General features: G+C 39.8%; 1 protein-coding gene across 1 annotated transcript in view; it reads left to right on the plus strand.

The window, feature by feature from the left end:
* slc25a26 (solute carrier family 25 member 26) overlaps positions 1–22,979 on the plus strand; it is a 73,634-nt gene that overhangs the window by 47,183 nt on the left and 3,472 nt on the right. The window contains exons 6-9 of the mRNA XM_055183222.2: positions 1,668–1,712; positions 11,864–11,933; positions 15,050–15,114; positions 18,757–18,830. Coding sequence (XP_055039197.2) covers positions 1,668–1,712; positions 11,864–11,933; positions 15,050–15,114; positions 18,757–18,830 — 254 coding nt within the window. The remainder of the gene's footprint in view (positions 1–1,667; positions 1,713–11,863; positions 11,934–15,049; positions 15,115–18,756; positions 18,831–22,979) is intronic.

Below are 22,979 nucleotides of genomic sequence, written 5' to 3' on the forward strand. Positions count from 1 at the left end.
AAAAAACATAATTTCTTCTGGACTGAACAAAGAAAGACATCAACATTTTGGATGACATGGTGGTGAGTAAATTATCTGGATTTTTCTTTTAAGAAAATGGAATATTCCTTTAAGTATAACAGGCAGGTGTGTTTGATTAGGGTTCACGCTAAACTGTACAGGATTAAGGCCAAGAGGGACCGGATTTGAATAGCCCTGACACAAATACTTGTTTACTGTGACTTTTTGATGCATCAGACCTCTTCTCTCTCTCTCTCTCTCTCTCTCTCTCTCTCTCTCTCTCTCTCTCTCTCTCTCTCTCTCTCTCTCTCTCTCTCTCTCTCTCTCTCTCTCTCTCTCTCTCTCTCTCTCTCTCATGCTCTCTCACTTATTTGTTCCCTGGTGTATAACAGCCAGAGACAGGATTTTAGGATTTTGTAAGCCCATTGTTAAAGAGTGACATTGATTTCCTCTCTTTTTGCCTGATTTGCAAAAAAAAAGAGGATTTCTGCCACCTCTCTCTCTTTCGCTCTGCATCCCTGACCACAGACTCTTCATTTATTTATCATCTCTCTCTCTCTCTCTCTCTTTCTCTCTCTCTCTCTCTCTCTCTCTCTCTCTCTCTCTCTCTCTCACACACACACACACACACACACACACACACACACATACTCTCTCACTCAATATCGAAATAGTCTAACACAGTGGTTCTCAAACTGGGGGCCGGGGCCCCCAGGGGGGCCGCGAGATGGTGCCAGGGGGGCCCCAGTTTTATGACATATTATAAAATACATTGATTTATCATGAATTCTGTGAAATGAAACCTAAAAAAAATAAGGCTACTAACCAACAGCACTACTTTGTATAATTTAATGTTTTGTTTAATTAAAATGTGAAGTTTTTAGAACTGTTTTTTGTCATAAATTTTCTTTTGGGGGGCCGCGAAGGAATGCACCATACACAAAGGGGGCCGCACACTGAAAAAGTTTGAGAACCACTGGTCTAACACATAAGATAAATGCCCAATGCTTGTGGTTTAACATGTTGCCACAAGTCATCCAGCACTCAGAGGTTTAGTTATTCATTTTCAATAATTTGCCAAATGCCAACAGACAAAGTTTTAGTGCATTCAAGAGGGAAAAGCAGGGTAAACTTTGTAATATGCCCAATAATTTGCACATTTATCCTTGGAAAACCGAAGAACCCTTTTCATAGCATCAATGAACATTGGCCAAATTTGATCCGTGGGTTCTCCAGGGTTAAAATAACTTCCTGTAGCTTGAATGAGTCATTGCTTTACCAAGGTTGTGGGTTTGATTCCCCGAGAACACGTAAATTGCTAAATTTAATGCATTGTATTTTGTTTAGCATTAAAGTGCACAATGTTTGAAAAACGCTTTGGAAAAGAAGACGGGCCGACTACCAAAACACACTTATAGCCAATCAGCAGTAAGGAGCGTGTCTACTAACAGACATCCTTGCCGGGTTGCGTATATGTGGGGCGGGTCTTTTAAAAGAAGGTCCAGATTCTATTGGGGTAGGGGCGTGTTTGTTTAGGTGATTTATCAAATATCAACATTGGCTTTCAAACATTGTGCACTCCGCCTTTAATATCCTGCACAATATTATCATGTTATTACACTTGCAGTTAATAAAACTTAATTAATTCATATTTGTGTCAATTTCAGATCCCGTTCTCACTGGTGCAGTTTCCTCTCTGGGAGTACCTGAAGGTATTAATCCACTTTTATACTCTCTCATTCTTTTACATTCTCTAATTTTGCCCCATTACATCGCTATAATGAAGGAATAATGGCCTGTTAATGCTCTGACACTTTTACAACTCAAAGTAACACACTTTGACCTAAGATCTCTTAATAACTCTCTCTTTCGGTAATCTAAAAATGACGCACTGTTTTATTGGTCGCCTTAAACGCGATCATAATTTCTGGCGAGCGCTGGGTCTCGGCCAACTGTCTATTTTACCCTTCATTGTCTGGTCTGGGCCACAAAAAGTCATATTTCTAAATAACAGAAGACCTGGTTTGTGGGCATTACATCATGTCTCCTGGGCAGGAGCAGAAAATTCCATTAGCGCTCTTGGCCTAGCGACCGAAGAAGGAGAGGCGTCGGAAGACAATAGCACGTGCAGCTGTGGGCGAGCGTTAACCGCGATTCCCTGCCATAAAAAGGAGCGTCATTCATGGCCGCCCCTTTGTGACACGTTCAAAGACATTCTCCCACTCCTCTGTTTTTGTTTTTTCCACCCTGTCCGGCCATCTGTGCTGAGCCGTTGGAATGTGAGAGTCTTTGCTAAACTGTCCTTCTTTGAAAAAGCAAGAAAGCCTCGACGAGACAATGCCAGCGCTCTTTCATACAGCTGCTTTGCCTTATTCACCGTTTCCCAGAATTCCCTTCTAATGGGCATTCAGTTTTAAACGACCATGGAAACCTGCGTCTCTCGAACCATCGTTGACTGTGTCTTCCCTTATTTCACACAGCAAGCTTTCAGCTTCAGTGGTGTGTCTATATGTGTGTGTGTTTTCTGCTTGTCACTTTAAGAGATCTTCCAGCAGCTGAATGGTCCTGCAAGTGTTGCATTAATACGGTGTAAAGAGCTGATAGCAGCGTAAATGCAGGATTAATGCCATATGCTTTATTTCTAACCATGAGGCTCTTGTGTGGTCTCTTTTTATACTTGAAATTACATTTTAAAGGTGCAGTGTGTAAATTTTAGAAGGATCTCTTGACAGAAATGCAATATAATATGCATAACAATATTATTAGTGGTGTATAAAGACCTTACATGATGAACTGTGTTGTCTTTATTACTTTAGAATAAGCCGTTTTTATCTACATACACCGCGGGGCCCCTTAAATGGAAGTCGCCGCCATGTTTCTACAGTAGCCCTAAAGAGCATGTTTTGTCACTACAGTATGTTGTCTCAGACGAGGACATGTTTGTCCTGTATTGGCTACCGTAGCTTCACAATTTGCGAAAGGGAGGGGTGAGTGGTGAATTTAGCCATTGCTTGTGATTTGCAATCTCACCACTGGATGGCGCTAAAATCTACACATAGCACCTTTAAAGGGTGCATATAATAAAAAACGTATCTGCTGTTTTGAAAAGAAGCGCTTGTGAACTATGTAGATATACTTCAATCATGACTGTAAATAACCATTCAGTATATTTTGTAGGAAATGTGTTTGTCTCTTATTTTGAAATTCTAAAGTGCAGTGTTTTAACTTCCGGTGTTAAGCTTCGCGCTTTGTGTTTTGGGTTTGAGTGGAGCGCGCGCTCGAGTTAGTGCAGTTTTAGTGTAACGATAGCGTTCATCGACACTGGATGATAAAATATACATATATTATGCTTGCAGCCCCTCAGAAGAGGCAAAAGGTATGTTCAATAGTTTGACAAATGCATATTTCGTCTGTTAATGTGTTCTTGTGCACACATGTAAAGCTAGCGGATTTTGAACCGTGTTAGCTAATAAATCGTATGTTTATGTAAATTGCAGCTCTTACGTTGGTGATGTGATGAACGGAAAAGGTTTAACAAAGGATTAAAGCATCATAAAAACCATCAGTAAAGGTTTCCTCTCTGTCTCGGGGGGCATGCTACAATGACCATTAATGGAAACCATTTTTGAATCTGCAATGTTATGGCGCTTTTCCATTGCATAGTACCCCACGGTTTGGTTTAGTATGGGTCGGGTCAGCTCACCTACCTTTGGCTTGGTTAGCTTTTCCATCGAGTTTAGTAACACTTCAGAATGGGAGGGATTATGGGCGTGTTATATTTGCGCTGCCTACTGCTGTGACATCATACAAGTGAGAGCATTGTTGTACATTCCCATACATTAATTTATTTCTCAGTCCGCCACAAAATTAATATTGACCACCACAAATAGATGTTTGCAAACCGCATTTATCACTACCTCTGTCTTACATGACTGAGCCTCATTTAAGTTGCATTTAAGCATATATGCTGATGTGCGCGCCGCGAATGTGCTGCAACAAACTGCAAGTCTGGAATAAAACTGTTATGGTGTTCCTGATTCTAAACTTGTGGATGTTTTTCATTGCCAAAAGGGAGTTTGGGAACTTATAGGAGAGCACAGATGACCACATGTTTACTCGAGACAGTGCAAGCTAGCATGAGGGTAAAGCTAATCTTTTACATTATAGCGATGACGCTGGTAGTGACGATTCTTTCAGATCAATCAGTGACCCTCAGTGCTTGGAACCCCAACCGAGGTGGTACTAAAAAGTATCGGGCACTATGTACTGCACCAGTAGAAAAGCCCCCAAATGTAAGCTGACCCAATCCAAACCGTGGGGTACTATGCAATGGAAAAGCGCCAATAGTGATCTTTTCAATGTAGGAGTCTTAAATGTACACTTGCAGAAAACAGCCCGTTTAATTTTAAAGTGCAGAGAGACAGTGGAAAATGTAAGTGTGAAACAAATTATGACTGTTTTGGGTGCAAGTAACCTCGACTAACATATAAAGTCTACTTTAGGGAAACAGTAATATGCAGAAATATATTATTCTGCTTTTTAATGCGGCGTGTGTGGGCTTGTGTTTTTGGTTTTGAGCACGATGTCTTCTGTATTGTTAAAGCGGGCCACACACAACCCACATAATAACCCAATTCTGTGATCCCTGCAAGCGTTTAATGTCAGGAAAACCGAACCCTTAACATGACCAAACCGCTTCTCAAGTCATTCACACCAAAAACAACTTAAGCCTCGGCATCTGAGCGGCAGGCCGAACTAAACCATCTGTTCTCTTTAGCGTATCCCACAATTCCCAAAGTTTATCTACCAACAATCCCCTAAACTCAGTGCTGCTCTGTTACAAACCACGAGCAGCTGTGTCATTACATCACCCGGACATTTTTTCCCACCGTGCCCACTCGGCCTGACGTTTGTGTGTCAGCGGATCAAACTTATTCCCATGATTAAGTGCAAGTGTGCCATGAGTGAATTGTACGTTTGCACAACTAAGGCCGGAAGTCTTATTTTATTCCAAATTTACTTATTTTGCAAACCATTTCAACATTACTTGCATCTTCTTTTTAGGTTGCTTCATGACTCCATGATCATATAAACTACCTGCTACTTCAGCCTCTCACACTAAACCTATGCTTGGGATTTTTAGTGGCTTTCAATAGCTGCCAGAGTCATAATATTAAACCCACTGTTCCTGTCACACAAGACTGCCAATGGCTTAGCTACATGATTCTCACAGTCCTTTATTAAAAGCATATAACCCAGCCTGGCTACTGATATTGGCTGTGTCAGTTTATCTAGCTCTTCCATCTTTCCACTTGAATGAAATCCACCTGCTCAGGTCTATAAATGCCTCTATCTCTACAAACTTCTGACAGTCAGACCTCAACATGCCATACATAAAGAATCATACATTTCAATGCCATATCTCCTAATCACTGCTAAAAAAAAAAAAAAACAAGGAATCTCGCTAGTCACTACTTTGTGTATACCTTTCTGTTAAATACATGTATGACATCAAAGTACTGCAAGAGCACTGAGAATCACTCTCGTGTCGTGTTACTTTGATGCCATATAGTTGGCTATGCCAATCAATGAAGTCGATCACACAAATTGGCTGCCATCTATAGGTTTAGTATTTCCTATGCCAGAAAGTTAATCCTTTTTCTGCAGAATGCCGGAAGTGCTTGCGGAATTCTTCTCGTGGCAACACGCATTTTTAAAGGAACCATCTGTATAAGAAATTGCAACGCTATCTCATGGTAATTCTTACATACTTACACACTCATTCCCCACCAGCCTTTTTTAAAAAAGTTGTGCGCCAGCATTTTTTGTGATTCTTACAAAAGTTTCACAAAATGCCTTCCAGGAAATTTTTCTTCTATAAATATATAAACATACAAACATATCAAATTAAAGAGCAGTGCCCGGTTGCATGAAAGGCCTTAAGCTAAGAAACCCCTAAATATAAGGTTAAGGGTGCCCTTAATAAAAAATGGGTTGCAAGAAAAACCCTTAAGTGAACCTTAAGGCTGTCAATAAGTATTTACCCTTAAATGCTCAAGTATTATCTTAAGTTCTGCTATGCGTTGCAACAAAGTCCTTAAGTCCCATTTTCCCTTAAAAACTTAAAGCAACACTATGTAGTTTCCATGTAAAAATGACTTACACCACCCCCATGTGCATGAAAAGCGCAACAGTGCCTCGTATCAGAAACTCTTCTGCATGCAGGGTGAGGCGTGGGGATGTGTGCTCTACCATCCACCGCCACTTTCATAGTGTGCTTGTAGCAGCTAGGAGGCTGCTCAGGTTGCAGCAACAGTACTATTTGTCCATTTAAAAGTTGTTCTATCACTGAAATAATTTTAGAGAAATTATTTAAAGGTACAAAAAACTACATATTGTTGCTTTAAGGGACTATAATAGGTCCCTTAACGTCACACGCGATGGCTGATTTTAAGGATATTTAAGAAAATGAAGTACCAACGCGCATTTCTAACGATCGAAATAATCCCTTAGAGAAAAGTGATGCGTATTTATTAGTAGAATAGCGGTTTGATCGTCCGTCGATTTAAAGTGCTTCAAGTTTGAATTACTTTCAGGTTTTATACATGCGGCACTTTACAGTCTGTTATTTGCGATGTTTCATTGTACACAAATCCACCGTCTGTTGAGCTGCGTGCGTTGATTTGTTTACGCTGTGTGATTTTGTAACTATAGCAACTGCTTCTCCGCTGCCGTGTTTTGGCAGAGACTACCGTAAAATACTTAGTATAAACACTTAGGTAAGGGTGACAGTTAAAACCTTTGTTGCAACGCTCTTAAATAAATCCCTTACCTCAGGGATTTTTTCTCCCTCATGGAAACCCTCACTTAAGGAGTTTCATGCAACCGGGCACTGATCCTCTGCTTTTAAACACCTCTGGCTTTTAAACAAACAAGCGTTATATTTTATCACCTCTCAAATAAGGGTAGGTTTCTTCAAAAATATCAAATTTTGAACAAAAAGCTGAGATAATTGCATTTTTGTAAAGGACTTTTGTTAGAGGTCAGTGCTCGGTTGCATAAAACTACTTAAGTGAGGGTTTTCCTGAGGGAGAAAAAAATCCTCAAGGTAAGGGATTTCTTAAAGTGACACCATGTAATTTTTCAACCTTCATAATACATTTTCAAGACCCTTGTGATAGTACATCGACTTTAAATAGGTTGAATGACATGTCTACCATAGCCTGACGGGGTCTGTATCACTTTTACTCGTATTTTAAAACTTAGGGTTTGTGGTAGTAACCAGAGCACAAAAAAAACTACAAAATTCGACTGCTTTACGGCATACGTCACTTCCTCCACACAATTTGTTTTTAACGTGAATTTTGCTGGAGGCTACTTAAGGAGTGTAGAGAGCAGTAACTATTATGTGACTCTGTGGCACAGTCTTTAGTGTCACGGACCTATGACACGGGCGACCCGGGTTCGATTCCCCTTTAGGGCAATTTTTTATATAAACTGTTGATTCATACATAAATGCGATGTTCTTTATAAATTACGGCGATTATATTGCATATAGTTCCCTGTATTCAGATGCTGTGTTCACGTATTTACCTTTCTTTTTACTGTGTCTATGATATTTACATTACAATCCAGGATGCTATAGCACTCAAACTTGCTCACAGTGTAAAACCAAACCCTATTCATTCACCAATCAGATCCGAGCGTTTCTCTCTTCTCTCTTCCTCATTTGCTGCGTTCCGCTGTCACTCGCGTGACGTATTACAAAGCGGCAGACCTAAACGCATCGGTTTACTTGGATTTGGAGCGATTTTCACACAAAAAAGAGGAATAACGAGCGCCATTGCGGAAAATCCTGGTGGCGAGGGAGAGAGAGAGGATGCAACAATATTTGTTTGGAAAAAGGCAAGGAAATACGTCCGGTCGTTTCTGAATTGGAAGGCTGCAGCCTCCGGAGGTCAAATATGCAGGCTGCACACGTCATCAAGCCTGGGTTATTAAGGTAAACTGAGCATTACATTCGCAAGTCATAAGCATACTGCAACAATTTACGATTAACTAAGTATAATAGTCAACTTTGTAATTGTTAATATTGTGAAATAAGACAGTCTTGATGACGTATTAGAAATACGACATCCGGAGGCTGCAACCTTCAGATTGAGAAATGGCTTCTGCCACGACGAGTTCCTCATCAGAAAGTTGTAACATGACTGCGTTTCTCCCTGTTGTCTCAAAATGTTGATCGTTTAGCATTTTAAATGTTTAGTTTTTAGTTTAGTTTTAAGGTTGGCCAGTTCCTTTCCTTTGCGACAGTGCTGCGGCGCTTGTGGGCCCTAGGGGCGCTAGAAGTGAAAAATACGTGTCTAGCACCCCCTAGTGGCCAAAAGTTTCATGGTGTCCCTTTAAAGAGCGTTGCAACTTAACTGTCACCCTTTCCTAATGCTACTTACACACCAAACACGTAGCATCACGTTCTCGCTCTAGATTACTCGCAGGATTTAACTTTGTGTCATGCAAATTTTTTGCTTGAGTTGAATATTTTTAACTTGCGCAAAGGCGCGTTTGAGGTGAATAGCATGTGTTTTTTTGCGGCAATCGCACCGCCCAATTCGCGTCTTTCGCATAGTCCCGCGTGAGGACGTGTCTGATCGCATCTTTCCATTGACTTTGTATGTAATCTACTCGCGAAATTGTTGAACTCGCGTTTGCCGTGTATGCCCCATAAGTGTTTATACTAAGTATTTTACGGTAGTCTATGACAAAACACAGCAATAGAGAAGCGGTTGCTATAGTTAAAAATCTTACAGTCTAAACAAATTAACGCACGCAGCTCAACAGACGGCGGATTTGTGTACAATGAAACGTTGCAAATAACAGACTGTAAAGTACCGCATGTATAAAACCTCAAAGTAATTCAAACTTGAAGCACTTTAGATTGATTGACGATCAAACCGCTATTTTCCTAATAAATGCGCACCACTTTTCTCCAAGGGATTATTTAGGTCATTAAAAATGTGCGTTGATAGTTTATTTTGTTAAATAACCATAAAACCAGCCATCGCGTGTGACGTTAAGGGACCTGTTATAGTTTTTAATGGAAAATGGTACTTAAAGTTCAAAAAGAGGATGTTTGTTTCCAGCCCCCAGTTTGAGAACCACTGCCCTAAGTGAACACTTAACGGTTTTTCTTGCAACCCATTTTTTTAATTAAGGGTACCCTTAACCTTATATCTAAGGGCGCATTCACATTATCCAAACCATGCCCCAGCACGATTGTCACCCCCTACTCCCCCAGATGCACGCACTCACACTATACTTTTATCGATCCGAGCCCAGGCGTGCTTTCGTTATTAAGTTGCAATTGTTTTGAAGGAAGTAAAGCGCTCTCTTAACACTGGAAGCCATCGTAATGTTAAGTCTGTGTTTTTAAACCGAGTTGTTTGGTGCACGATGACAGAAAGCCCTCTCACATGCCATCATATTGCTTAATTGATCCGTCACGTGTGTAGCTCGGACATTCACTTAACCCTGCTGCGCGCATTAAAAGGTTTTTACGAAGGCAGATGAACGTGAGTGGTTGCGCAATTGACGTCTTCACCTTTTGAATCGCGCTCAGGCGTGATTGCACTCACACCATAGCCCTCCGCGCCTGAGCCCAAGTAAATCGCGCTCCAGCCCACCTCTGCAATCCGGTCGGCCGCGATTAACCAATCCGCGGCTGGGCGCGGTACAGAGCGATCACACTAGTCAAACAAACCAGGCTTTGGGGGTCAAATGGACCCAAGCGCGGTTTGGTTTGGATAGTGTGAGTGCACCCTAAGGAATTTCTTAGATTAAGGACCTTCATGCAACCAAGCACAGATTCAGAGTGAAGATCAAACCACCTAGTGGATAATAGCGGAATTAAAGATTACCGTAAAAACTCGTCAGGGAAGCTTCATTGGCAGGGAAATGTTTTCTCTTAATTGATGAGATAACTCGTCATAGTTAATTAGTACGCCAATATTCGTACATTTTTGTACAATTTGCTTTTGCTACTGTGACGTTGACGTTAGGGGTGGGGTTTTATTGTAGTTTTTATGATAATCATATGTTTTTGTACAATTTACTTCGGACAAATTCATATGAACTAGCCAACAATACGTACGAATTCTCGTGAGATTCGGCTGAATGTTAACATGGATGTAAACGAAGAGCTCAGACGCAAAAGCTGCTAAACGCCGCCTCGGTCAGAAATTTGATTATAGTTTTGACTCAATTGCCTGTTAAACGGCACAACGATTTTTCAGGAGATTCCTGGAAGTGCATAGAATAAGAATCAGATAAACACTAGCGCGCTTACGTTAGGGTGCAATAGTTTATACCCGGTTTAAGGAGATGTAGTGAATATATTAGGATACTAATCAAATGTTTGAGCCATTTACCTTTATTCAGAAAAGGCAGTGAAGAGTGACTGGAGACTATTTTAGAAGTGGCGATTTTTGCTAAATAAAAGCTTGCATGCACTTTTTGCAATAAAATACTGTAAAGTGACATTTGTGAAAATAAGGCATTTCAATTACTGCCTTCGTTGCCATTAAAGTGAAATGACTGAACCTAAACATAAGAGCCTAATAAAAAATGCTCATTTACAAGACAACATGTCAGACACACTTAGAGGGTTTTGCATATGAGCTCTTTAAATATAACTAAGGTTTAAATGTGGCACCTGTGTTTGTGTAAGATCTAGTTTTTGTCGGGTACATCCTGGCAAGAGGCACTCCGGTCCGCCGCTTTGTTTTGTGGTGACCTTGCTTCCAGTTCTCACCGAGTGTGACGGAGATAAATGGATGATCTCCAACACAAAGTTCTTTGATGTTAAAAACAAAGACTCTCCCTTAATCTGACAGTTAATGAAACACACATGATGTACTGACTAAGAGAGTTTATGTGTGTGTTCTCGTGTACAGAGTTGGAAAGGATCATTGGTAATTATTTCATGCTGTTCTTCGATTGTTTTCCTTTCTTAGCCATCAGATGCTCCTGGTCTGTTGGCCGTAGGGGAACTCCGGCAATTATATGCAGCCTGACTGCAAAATAACACCAACCGCCAGCACAATACAAAACAACAAACACATGCAATCGCTGCCTGTACACACCGAAACCTGTCCTCTGTACCCTTTGAACAGACAAACACACATTTTTCCTTCATTTACTGCATGCCTTCCCGCCCACCTCTTTAATCTACCTGTACAATAATTAGCCTAAAATTAGCACAAATTATGCAATTAAGTGAGATCCTGTCAAACCTGTCACACCTGAGGCTATAGATCACAACTCTGGCTGCGTACAGCCGTCTCAGACAGTAATCAGAGGGCCTATAGGTGTGCTCCAGACACAACGATTCTTACATAAGGTATTAATGACATGCTTCATATTGGCCAAACAGTAAGGCGGTATTGCTTGCATGCTTTGCAAACCCAGAATTCATTGCATTGGTTTATCTCCTGTGCTGGGTTCATCATAATCCTCCATCTGTGACTCTCATAAAGCTCAATATCGTTTTCACTTTGTTTCTTGGAAAACCCTGAACCAGCATGTAACAAAATGTTTTTTTCCAGAAACCGATAGTGTTTGCATGTGTGCACAATAGAAATATCTAGGACAGCGTTTTGCTGAGCTGTGAAGTTTTCAATTTCTTTCCTTCAGATTTCAGCACCATTCCTTGTGTGGAAAATGAGACTATGACATCACACTGGAAATGTGGATGTTAAGATGGCCGTTCTGCTTAATTCCCATAAGTGCAAACCCAAGGGCTTTAAATTGTGCCTGATGAATGTAATAATCCCCGTTTCTCTCTCTCTCTCTCTCTCTCTCTCTGAAGGCCGTGTGGTGGAGGAGTCAGGGGGGAACGCTGGACTCTTGGCAAGCAGCAGTGTGCGGAGCTGTTGCAGGTGTGTGGGATTAGCCTTAGAGCAGAGGTCTGGGAAAGCTAGCGGAGAAAGAGATAGTTGGGATTGAGTCCAGTGCCAGGAATATCCTAACTTCACCCAGTCACATTCCTTTATATCTCCGCACGGGTCAAGATGGTCACATCGAGTTGTTCTCCAGCTGGTGCGCACCAAGTGCTACAGAAACAATCGTAAAGTTAGTAAAGTGTCCCATCATCTCCCATTGACCTCATATTGCCCCCTGCATCAGACTCTCTGTAACTTCCCTAGCTGTTGTCAGCAGTCATTGAGTTTACAGAGTCCAAACTAGATCCAGTCTAACCGTGTCCAGGCTTATCCTTTGGGACAGAAAATCTGGCCCAGGGGCCCGTGCAGCTGTCTTACTCCCCAGTCATGGCGGATACTGGAAAACATCTCGGGTCAAAATCGTAATTCACCGTAGTTCTTACCAGATATTGGAACTGGGGACTGGGACACTTCACCCGGGGGGAAAGAACGTGGCCGACTGCCACGACACCTGGAGAGCAGCCTTGGGATCGATTTGTGTGTGCACATGTGCTGCTCTGCTGCAGATGTATTGATTTAGGTGGACTGCAGTTGTTGGCGTCATAGTGAAACATTACACAAACAAATGTGAATTGTGATATGTTTTAGTGACGCTGTTTGTTACAGCTGCACTCTTGAGAATGTTTAAAAAGGTTTCTTTGACATCCTTCCTACTATACTATCGAGTCCTACTGGTTTGGGATTCGGTGTAAGTTGTGTAAGATGTATTGTGACATGCTTACCACTGAAAATAATGTTGATTAAGGGGTGATTCACATATCGCATATTTTGCGCGATCAAGTTCGTTATTTCAAATGTAGGCGACGCAGTCACAGTCTCGTTTTTTCGAGGCATGTCCGCACCTCATCGAGTTAAAAACATTTCAACTTTTCAGAATGCCACAAGCGCACCACAGGTCATGTGACATGGACCTACGTGCCTAGTGTTTTTCACACGTTTTTTACCTGCATGTACAGTAATTCACTTAAAATTGGAAGTTTCTGGATGAAATTATTAAAATGATATAAACAATAGCCACAAGACTTCATTAAAGCTGCAATCCGTAACTTTTCCCTCTCTGTCGCCATCTCTGTTTAAAACATTAAATTGCAGGTTACTTACATAGACCCTTTTACTGTTTGTACACAATGATGACGTGGCAGCGTATGCACACGCATGTTGGCAACGGAATTATGGCAAGAATCAGCAGTGAAGCAACACAGACGGATTTAAAAGTTATTTTAAAAAGTTGACTTTATCAACTTTTTCAACACAGCTACCAGATCCATGTACTATAGTGGAGTGGATAGAAGATATTAGCAGATGGCCAAATATAAAGTTGCCAAGATACATATAGACGTATATTATATTATACAACCAAACGCAATAACCTGTAAAAGGGTCTATAGCTATCTTTAAAGGCTGAAGTATGGTCCATTTTAACGTGTACGCGAGGGTTCGCATACAGTGCGCGTGAGGCAATTTTCTTCATCAGAAGGGTATTCACACCGCCAGATTTAAAATATATCCATGTACATTGTGCACGTAGGTCGCGCGTGCGTGTACAGGAGAATGTAGTATGTAATTCACTTACATTTGATTCACTTATATTTGAAGTTTTCGGATGAACTTATTCAAATTATATTAAAAATAGCCACAAGACTTCATTAAAGCTGCAATCCGTAACTTTTCGCTCTCTGTCGCCATCTCTGTTTGAAACATAAATTTGCAGGTTACTTACATAGCTATCTTTAAAGCTGAAGTATGGTTCATTTTAACGCATACGCGAGGGTTCGCATACAGTGCGCGTGACGCAATTTTCTTCATCAGAAGGGTATGCACACCGCCAGATTTAAAATATATCCATGTATATTGTGCGTGTAGGTCGTGCATGCGTGTACAGGAGAATGTAGTGTGTACTTCCCTTACATTTGATTCACTTACATTTGAAGTTTTTGGATGAAATTATTAAAATTATATTAAAAATAACCACAAGACTTCATTAAAGCTGCAATCCGTAACTTTTTCCTCTCTGTCACCATCTCTGTTTGAAACATAAAATTGCAAGTTACTCAGATAGCTATCTTAAAAGGCTGAATTATGGTCCATTTTAACTCATACACAAGGGTTCGCGTTCAGTGCGTGTGACGCAATTTTCATCATCAGAAGGGTGTGCACACCGCCAGATTTAAAATATCCATGTACATTGTGCGCGTACAGGAGAATGTAGTATGCAGTCCAAGAGATGCATTTTGTCGCAATGCACATGCCTCAAACGTCTGCGTACACGTACGAGTCAGAAAACTACGCTTTGCAAGGCTGTGCATTCGACCTTGCGCGTAGGTTTGCGTAAACATAAAAAACTGACTGTACTCCAGGCTTAAGTGTATTTAAAAACATCTGAAAGCCCATCCTATAAATCGTTATTATAAGCCTACCGAGTAAGATTTTAAATGCTGGTTGTTTTGAGCTACTTGCTCAAAACTGATTTTTGTTTATTTTTAAGAATAAACTTACAAATTGCATCTTTAAATATGTCTTTATATGAAAGTAGTGTAGTAGAAGATTTTAGTAACCCTGCCAGTGCAAATTTGTTAACTCTTGTCGTGTACATGCAAAAACAGCGCCATGCCGCAGATGTTGTCGACAGACCTTAAACCCAGAACATTCCTCCAAGGACACATCATTTGTGTTTAGAGGTTTAATTGGCTGTTAGTTCAGTCAAATTGGGCATTTTGGGGGAGCGAGCAGTTTATTCTTTCTTAGCATGTTTACCACTTGATGTTTTAAACTTTAGACTTGTTTGTCCGATCATTTCTACTGAAGCGAGAGAGAAATTCTCATTATCCTCATTTACTTGTGCCAATGAAAGTGTATCATTTGTTTTAGTGTTTACGAGCGGTTGACATTGCCAGGCTAGTTCGAAAAATTGTCTTTTTTTATTGTTAGGTTCATGGGGTTTATTAGTGATGCTGCACATGTTTATACTCACTCTGAATTATAATACTATGCAGTAGGCAGTGCTTGTTTGTGTTTGTGCCTTAATCCAAATGCATAATATGTTTTTTCTCCAGGTGGAGTAGCAGCATTCGTCACGACTCCGCTGGATGTGGCCAAGACTTGGATAATGTTGGCTAAGGTAAGATGCTGAGACTGTTGTTTAATTCCTCTGTCTACTGATGCCTCCCAGATGGAGAGCAAGGTGAACAAACAAACGGCCCTAATGTAGACAAAACCAGCAGAGGAGAGAGAGAGAGAGAGAGAGAGAACACAGAGAAAGAAAATCCTCAAGTAGACACACGACTTGGGTCAGCCAGGGACATTACAGACACATCTCTGTGTCCAGTCAAGATTCAAAAACAGACAGTGCTGTGTATGCGCGTGTTAGATGTCAAAAGACATTTGTATATTTAAAAGTAATTTCCAGTTGTCTATGGATAAGAATGAACTGCACATTAGAGCACCGGGTTACAAACTGTAAAGTCATTTAAGCCTTTACATCCTTAAAGGGATAGTTAACCTAAAAATTAAAATTCTGTCATCATTTACTCTCATTTTGTTACAAACCTGTATAAATTTCTTTGTTCTGATGAACACAAAAGAAGATATTTTGAGAAATGTTTGCTTTAGAAGCTCCATTGAATAGTAGGAAAAAAGAATACTATGAAAGTGAATGGGGCTTTTGATCGGTTTGGTTACAAACATGATAAAATTGTACTATCCCTTTAATAAGGGAAAAAATGAAAAAAACATGCATTGGGAAGAAAATAACCACCATGGTGTATATTAAAAACAAAACATGATCCTACTGAAAAGGTCCAAGTTTGTTTTGTTTTAAGGGGGTCTGAGTTGATCTGGAGCATTCACAAATGGCCGAAATTCGTGCGAGCTGCTCCGGGACCCCTGAAACTACAGTAACCAAGTATCCCATTTCTTGACATGCAGCAGGTTTTTTGCAAGAAACACAAGCACATCAATATGCTGTAATGTTTTGCGCGCCGTACAGCCTGGGCAGCAACACGTTTAAATAATGCAGACCTTGTGATGTTTATTATTTTGTAATTGCAGACATGCTTTGACTCAAATGAAAGTTTTGGCTGAGCAAATAACAGCTACCTTACATATACAACAAGAGTTACTGTACTACAGTATGTACAGCCAGCCTGATCTCACAGGAGTTTGTAGCAATTTAGTGGCTAATTTGTATGATGTGATTTAGAAAATCTTATTAAGAAAATTATAAGAACAATGCTAATAATAAAGCCTCATCCTTAAACCCAGCAGATTGTACAAAATGTACAAAGGAGATCTCGCAATAGAAATTAGCCACAAATTAGAAAAATAGTTACAATTTGCCATGAGATTGTTGTGGTACAGTTCTTATTTTGAAGAGTCGGCGAAAAATGAATAATAATGCACATAAAACTGTAGTGATGTACTGCAAACAATTAACAGGTTAACAAGACCATTTATTAAAACTAATGAGGTGTTTGTACACACCAAAGGTGAAGCATGTATTCGCATTGCGCACTTCGCTTAATATTACTCTCTGGATTTAACATTGGGTCAGGTGAGTTTTTATTTTTTCAACTTGCACTACTCACGTCAAACGCATCTTCGCGCAAGTAAAAAAAATTCAGAAAACTTGAGTGAAAATGTGCCCGGCCCAACGTTAAATCCAGCATGTAATATTGAGCAAGTAATGCAGTGCAAATACATTTTTCACTCAAGTTTTTTTCTAACTTGCGCGAACAAGCGCTATTCACATCAAACACGTCTTCGCACAAGTAAAAACAAATTCTGAAAACTTGAGCGAAAAATTTGCTCGGCCCAACTATAAATCCAACGATTAATATTAAGCGAGTAACGTAATGCAAATACATTTTAAACTTGCGTTTTTTTTTTCAACTTGTAAGAAACACGTGCTACTCACGTCAAACACGTCTTCGCGCAAGTAAAATCAAATTCAGAAAACTTGAGTGAAAAATTAGCCTGGCCCAACGTTAAATCCACCAAATAATATTGAGCGAGTAATGCGATGCAAATAAATTTTTCACTCGTTTTTTTTTTCAACTTGCGCGAACATGCGCTACTCACGTCAAATGCATCTTCGCGCAAGTAAAAACATATTCAGAAAACTTGAGCGAAAAATTTTCCCGGCCCAACGTTAAATACAGCAAGTAATATTGAGCGAGTAACGCTGTGCGAATGCATTTTTCACTCAAGTTTTTTTTCCAACTTGGGCGAACACGCGCTTACTCACATCAAACGCATCTTCGCACAAGTAAAAATAAATTCAGAAAACTTGAGCTGAAAAAATTGCCTGGCCCAACGATAAATCTAGCGAGTAATATTGAGCAAGTAACACGATGGAATATATTTTTCACTATAAATCCAACAATTAATATTAAGCGAGTAACGTGATGCAAAAAAAATTTCACTTGCGTTTTTTTTTCAATTTGCACGAACACGTGCTACTCTCGTCAAACGCATCTTTGCCCTAGTAAAATCAAATTCAGAAAACTTGAGCGAGAAATTTGCCTGGCCCAACGTTAAATCCAGTGAGTAATATTAAGCGAGTAACGTAATGCGAATACAATTTTCGCCCTTGTTTTTCACATTTTTTCGAGTTCACTCTAATCGCATCTTTGCATTGACTTTGTGTGTAATCTACACGCACAAATCGATGAATTTGTGTTTGATGTTTACACGTGTAAGCTGCTTATAACAGATGCTATTCACATATGAAAGTCTTAAATGTACATTAAGAAAAATTTAGCTGAAAGATGGAAATGGTCATGTAAAACATAAAATGCTACAAACGTGTAGAACAAGGCCTTTTAAAGACATTTTAATACATTGACTTAGTGAGAAAGTAAGAAGGTATGTGTGTGTTGAAATGAGTGAAGGATGTTTTTGTGCACCTGTCTCCTCTCAATATTGGCTGACAGAGTGATGTGTTTTGGCATTGGAGGTGTCACGCTTCAGATTCGTACTTGTGTTTGCCCAAAAATTTGACCAATTAAAGAAATAGAGACCTTGTTTTTAGGCAGATCTGCTCTGTGTATGTTTATGTATTTTGGCCAACAGGCGCTCCAGGCTGTTATCCAAACCCTGTGGGGAACTGCAATGCAATGCACTGCTCGGCGTACAGTCAACCGGTCAGCTCCGAAACTGTAAAATACGATAAACTAACCCAGTCTAAATTTAGAGTCATGAAAATGTCTTGTCTCTTTAACTCAGAGAAATGATCTTTTGGGGAGCTAGACAGGATTCTGACACGTTCTGGAAAAAATTTGCGGCGCCTGTACAAAACAAAAAAAAGGTTTTCCTGGATGGTTGCCTGAGCGTTGCTATAAGGTTGCTTAGGGTTTCTGTACGGTATGTGCATGTTTTGGGCTCCTTGTCCATAGCACATCACTGCAGGATAAGGTTCTCGCTGACGTTAAAATCCCTAACCGCAACATTATGTGCACTCATTTCTAAGCACCGCTAATGTAGTCACAGTTTTCAGATGGTGTGTTTATAGTCGTGTATGTGGTTTACTAATAGGCAGTTATTACATTAACTCTACTTGACAGTTGTCTCATTTAAAGACACTGTTGCTGGTTTATAGAAGAGAAATTGTAAATATGGATTGTGGAGAAAGCGCAGCCGTTCAACAGGTGGAGACAGGCTGGGCTGGGGTAGAATCACAAGAAAGACAAAACACGTAGTGTGTTTGACAGGAAACATAAAGACCGATCATCCATCATTACTGTGTTTTGTCTCTCTTTGTCAGGCCGGGACGAGCACAGCCAATGGAAACATCTCTCTGGTTTTGTATGAGGTGTGGAAAAGCAGAGGAATACATGGGTAAGTGTAAATGACCATGTATTGGTTCTGACACTGCTATGGTAAAACAATGAATTCTTGCTTCAACACGAATAAGCTTTCGTCCTCTATCTTTTCATTCCTGACATTCAATTTTGTAAGTTTTATGAGTGACCATACATGAACATCTGTTTCTTTATAACCACTGCTGCTTTCCTTCTAAACTGCCTTATAACTAGAAATGCAACCCAAAAGGTAATTCAGGTTCAAAATAATTTTGTCTTTAATTGCAAACATCTTAAAATGCAAAAGGATGTCGTAATGTTAGACAAATAAAAACTTATCCAAACATTCACACGTCATTCCGTGGTCAGATAAACAAAAAGTTCCCACCCCCGACCTCCTGGTATTGGTTAATGCATTTACATTTATGCATTTGGCAGATGCTTTTCCCCAAAGCAACTTGCAGTGAATTACAATGTATACATTTTCATCAGTATATGTATGTCTGTTCACTGGGTTCGAACCTATAACTGTTTGCGCTGCTAATGCAATGATGTACCACTAAGCTATACAGGAGCACACGGCAATGTTGCCACACTCTTAAAAATAAAAGGTTTTTTGTCAGGCTGTATGGTTTCATAAAGAACCTTTAACATCAAAAACGAGTCTTTGTGATTTTACAAAACATAAAAATGTAAAATAGAAATTGTTGGGGAACCAAAATTTATTCTTATTGCGTTACTGCAAAGAACCATTTTAGCACCTTTTTTTTAAAGAGCACATATTTTACTACCCTAACCCTAAACTAACTCCACTAAAAGGTGTTTAGACATAGATGGGTGATTCTCACGAAATCCAGACTTGGAAGGTGTCCAGCATCAGATTTTTTTAAAAAGCCCTTGAAGCCAATTTTTTATTTATTTTTTGCACATATAAGATTAAGGTCTAAACTTACTATAACCATTATTTTTAGAGGATTTAAAAATATTTCCTATAGAATTATTTACATTTTTTAGATTATCATTATCAAAAATTATCATTACCGCAACATGATATTACATTAAATATATACATTTACACACTCATGTTTCGGTAATGAGAACTAAAAAGTTGTCTAGGTACTATGACAAACAAAATTTCAACTTTTATCTGGAGAGAAAAAATAAGAACTGCTTATCTGGTAGCCATCTTGAGTGTCACAGTCAATTATGTCCCTTCCAACAATTTTTTTGTTGTTGAAAATGTTAGTTCCTTGAGGGCTTAAACAATGATTGAAAATTGTTGCGGAGGATGAGAAAATTTATATTCAAATGGACACATTTATGTTCCTTATTATTGTCTCTACATTTACCAATGATCATCAAACACCACATGTTTCTTTACTGTAAATGTTTATAGTATAACATGCACTGAAGCTTTTTATTTTTTAGATTATTTAATTATAAATATTTCCATGTCAAAGAACCCAAATCCAGTCATGGACACGTTGCGGTAATGAAAATGTCCCCCTTAAATGTGGAAAAAACATCAAAATTGGTTTGTATGATGCCATTTGAAATCACATACAAAATAGTACGTGAAGAGATGTTTGTAACTGTATGCTTCTTATTTTGATACTCTTACTTTGCATTAACTTTTTTTTATCAAAATGTTTCATGACGCCTCATAAGTCTAATTTCACGAGAATCACCCCAAATGTGTGTTGGCAGTGTGTGAACGCAACCATACAATGAAACAAATCCACCCTCTCCTTTATTAAATCCCCATTGAACCAAAGCAGTCTCATTAGACATGCTGTTTTGATTCTCTTGTTAATGTGATGTCACACTGATAAAGCTCCGTCCACGGCCACAGACTGACTGGTTAATTTTACCCAAAGGCTTTTCTAAATGTGTTTGTTAGCACATTGTAGCGCTAATGTGGCTAAATATACTATTATTCCAAACTGTATTCACAGGAATCAGATCTATTTTAACTGAAAGCACTCGCTGTCTGTTGGTAAAAGTGTGAGGACAGGAGCTTATTTGCATTTAAAGGTACACACTTGAAGCAGCACTTTTTTGCTTTCACCCAAATAGGGGGCGTTTGGACATGCTATAATAAATGATATGTGGGATATTTTGAGCTGAAACTTCACAGACACATGTTAGACATACATCTTGTAAAAATGGGCATAGGTGCCCTGTAAAGTGTATAGGGAATACTTAGAGAAAAATATATTTACAAACAAACAAATCTATTGATACACACAGATGTTAAACTTTCATAAAATAATAAAAAAAAATCCCATATTGAACTAAGTGGAATTCTCAGTAAAAAAGGAACCATAAAGGAAAACAAAGGGGCTTGGGCACGCTTGCATAAGGGCAAGTGAAACTGCGGCATGCCTCATACAAATTGCCCCGGCTTTAAAGCTGTAATTACTGTAATGGCTCCAATTGCAGACTAGAGAAGCCTGAAAGTGCTTCCATGTGTGGTAGGGCTGTGTGAAGGACTTCTAACCACACCAACCAAAACAACGACAATCAACACAGCTATGTGCTCGTGAGCTAACCCTATACCAAACTTGAAAGAATCCCAGCCTGTGGCTCCATACGGCTTCGTCGTCTGCAAACAAGTCGGCTTTGCAAAGCATGAGACGGTACGATAAACAAAATGTTGGATGCAAGAAAAATATTATTTATATTTATGCATTTGGCAGATGCTTTTATCCAAAGCTACTTACGGTGCATTTAAGGTATACATTTTAGTATGTGTGCTCCCAGAAATAACTTTATTATGATGTCCTAATGCAGTATTTTAGTATCTTATGTGAATCAAACACTATCAAAACTGTTATTTCCTTTATAATAATCCAATTCTTCATGGCCTGTTTATGTTCACTCCGAGACTGTAAGGAGAATCGGAAATGCGCTTTAGCAGGTGTCTGGGATTTATAGACCCATTATTAGGGGTGTTATAAGACCCAGCTGCTGATGACCGACTGCTTATCATTTGACCAGGGTGATGATGTCATGGCCAGGGCGATGATGTCATGATGAGTCAGTATACAGTATCGGCTCTTATGTTTTATTTTCCGGTGTAGCCTACATTAAAATAAGTGGTTTTGCATGCAAGATGATCATGCATGCTTAATTTTTTAAGAACCAGAATTTCATGGAGGCTTAGGGCTCAGCACCTACACGGAAATGCCTTCGCAAACACTCTCAACACCCACAAATGTGCAATAACATCTTAAATGTAGTTTTCCATCCACTTTAATGATGTGAAATTTATACACTTAAGCATTATTCAAGTCAAATGATCAAAAATGAAAGCTGTGCACATTTCTGGTTTCCATTGCAAAAGGTCAAACTGACTCAAAGCATGCATGCAAAGTTTCACATTTTCGACTTAGTACACCGTCTGTAACGCCAACCTCAGACGAACTGTCAGAAAGCATCTTTGATAATTCGTTCCAGCATGAGTGCGTTTACATGACATGGCATCTCTTTGTAAAACACAGAAGCATGCTGAAACGTCAAATTCTGCACATGGCTGGAATACTCCAGAGATCCCTGGCATGCTTGACACCTTGTACAGCTTTGCAGTTGGCAAAACTGTATTAGTCGTCACACCACTTGTGACCTCATATCTAATTTTACATCCACCCGACCACTATTATGCCCACAAGTGTGAGACACTACTACAGTCACAGACAGGCGGATCTTAAGTCAGGGCAAAAACCGTGTGAGTGGGAGCTGATGGGAAAGAAAACGAAAGCGTGTTTTGCCGGGGGTGGGAACGGGGGTTGCGTGGTTACTGGAAGCTTGAGGGACGTGTGTGGATGTCATCTGGCCATCAGTCATGCGGAGGGGCCCCCGGGGGGCCGGTACTTATACCAAAAGCAGCTGTGTGGAAAAGAGCCTTAGGAGACTACAGTACTTTCATGGCCTGTCGCATCCCTCTAACCCTCTCCAACATCAACAACCCCTGTGCTGCACATTCCTCTTCAAACGCTCCCTAATCTGTCAAACAACACTGTCAGCTCAGACATACTCAACGCTTGTTTCATCGAGCATATAGTTTATGTTTCATTTTATGTCGCTCTGTAAATTTCATTAAGGGAGGTCAAATCCAAGCTGGCATTGCAACAACGTGCATCTAGTTTATACTGTGTGCATTTTTGCAATTTAACGCATTCAGTTA

Source organism: Misgurnus anguillicaudatus, chromosome 14, assembly GCF_027580225.2.
Source record: "Misgurnus anguillicaudatus chromosome 14, ASM2758022v2, whole genome shotgun sequence".
NCBI lineage: Eukaryota > Metazoa > Chordata > Actinopteri > Cypriniformes > Cobitidae > Misgurnus > Misgurnus anguillicaudatus.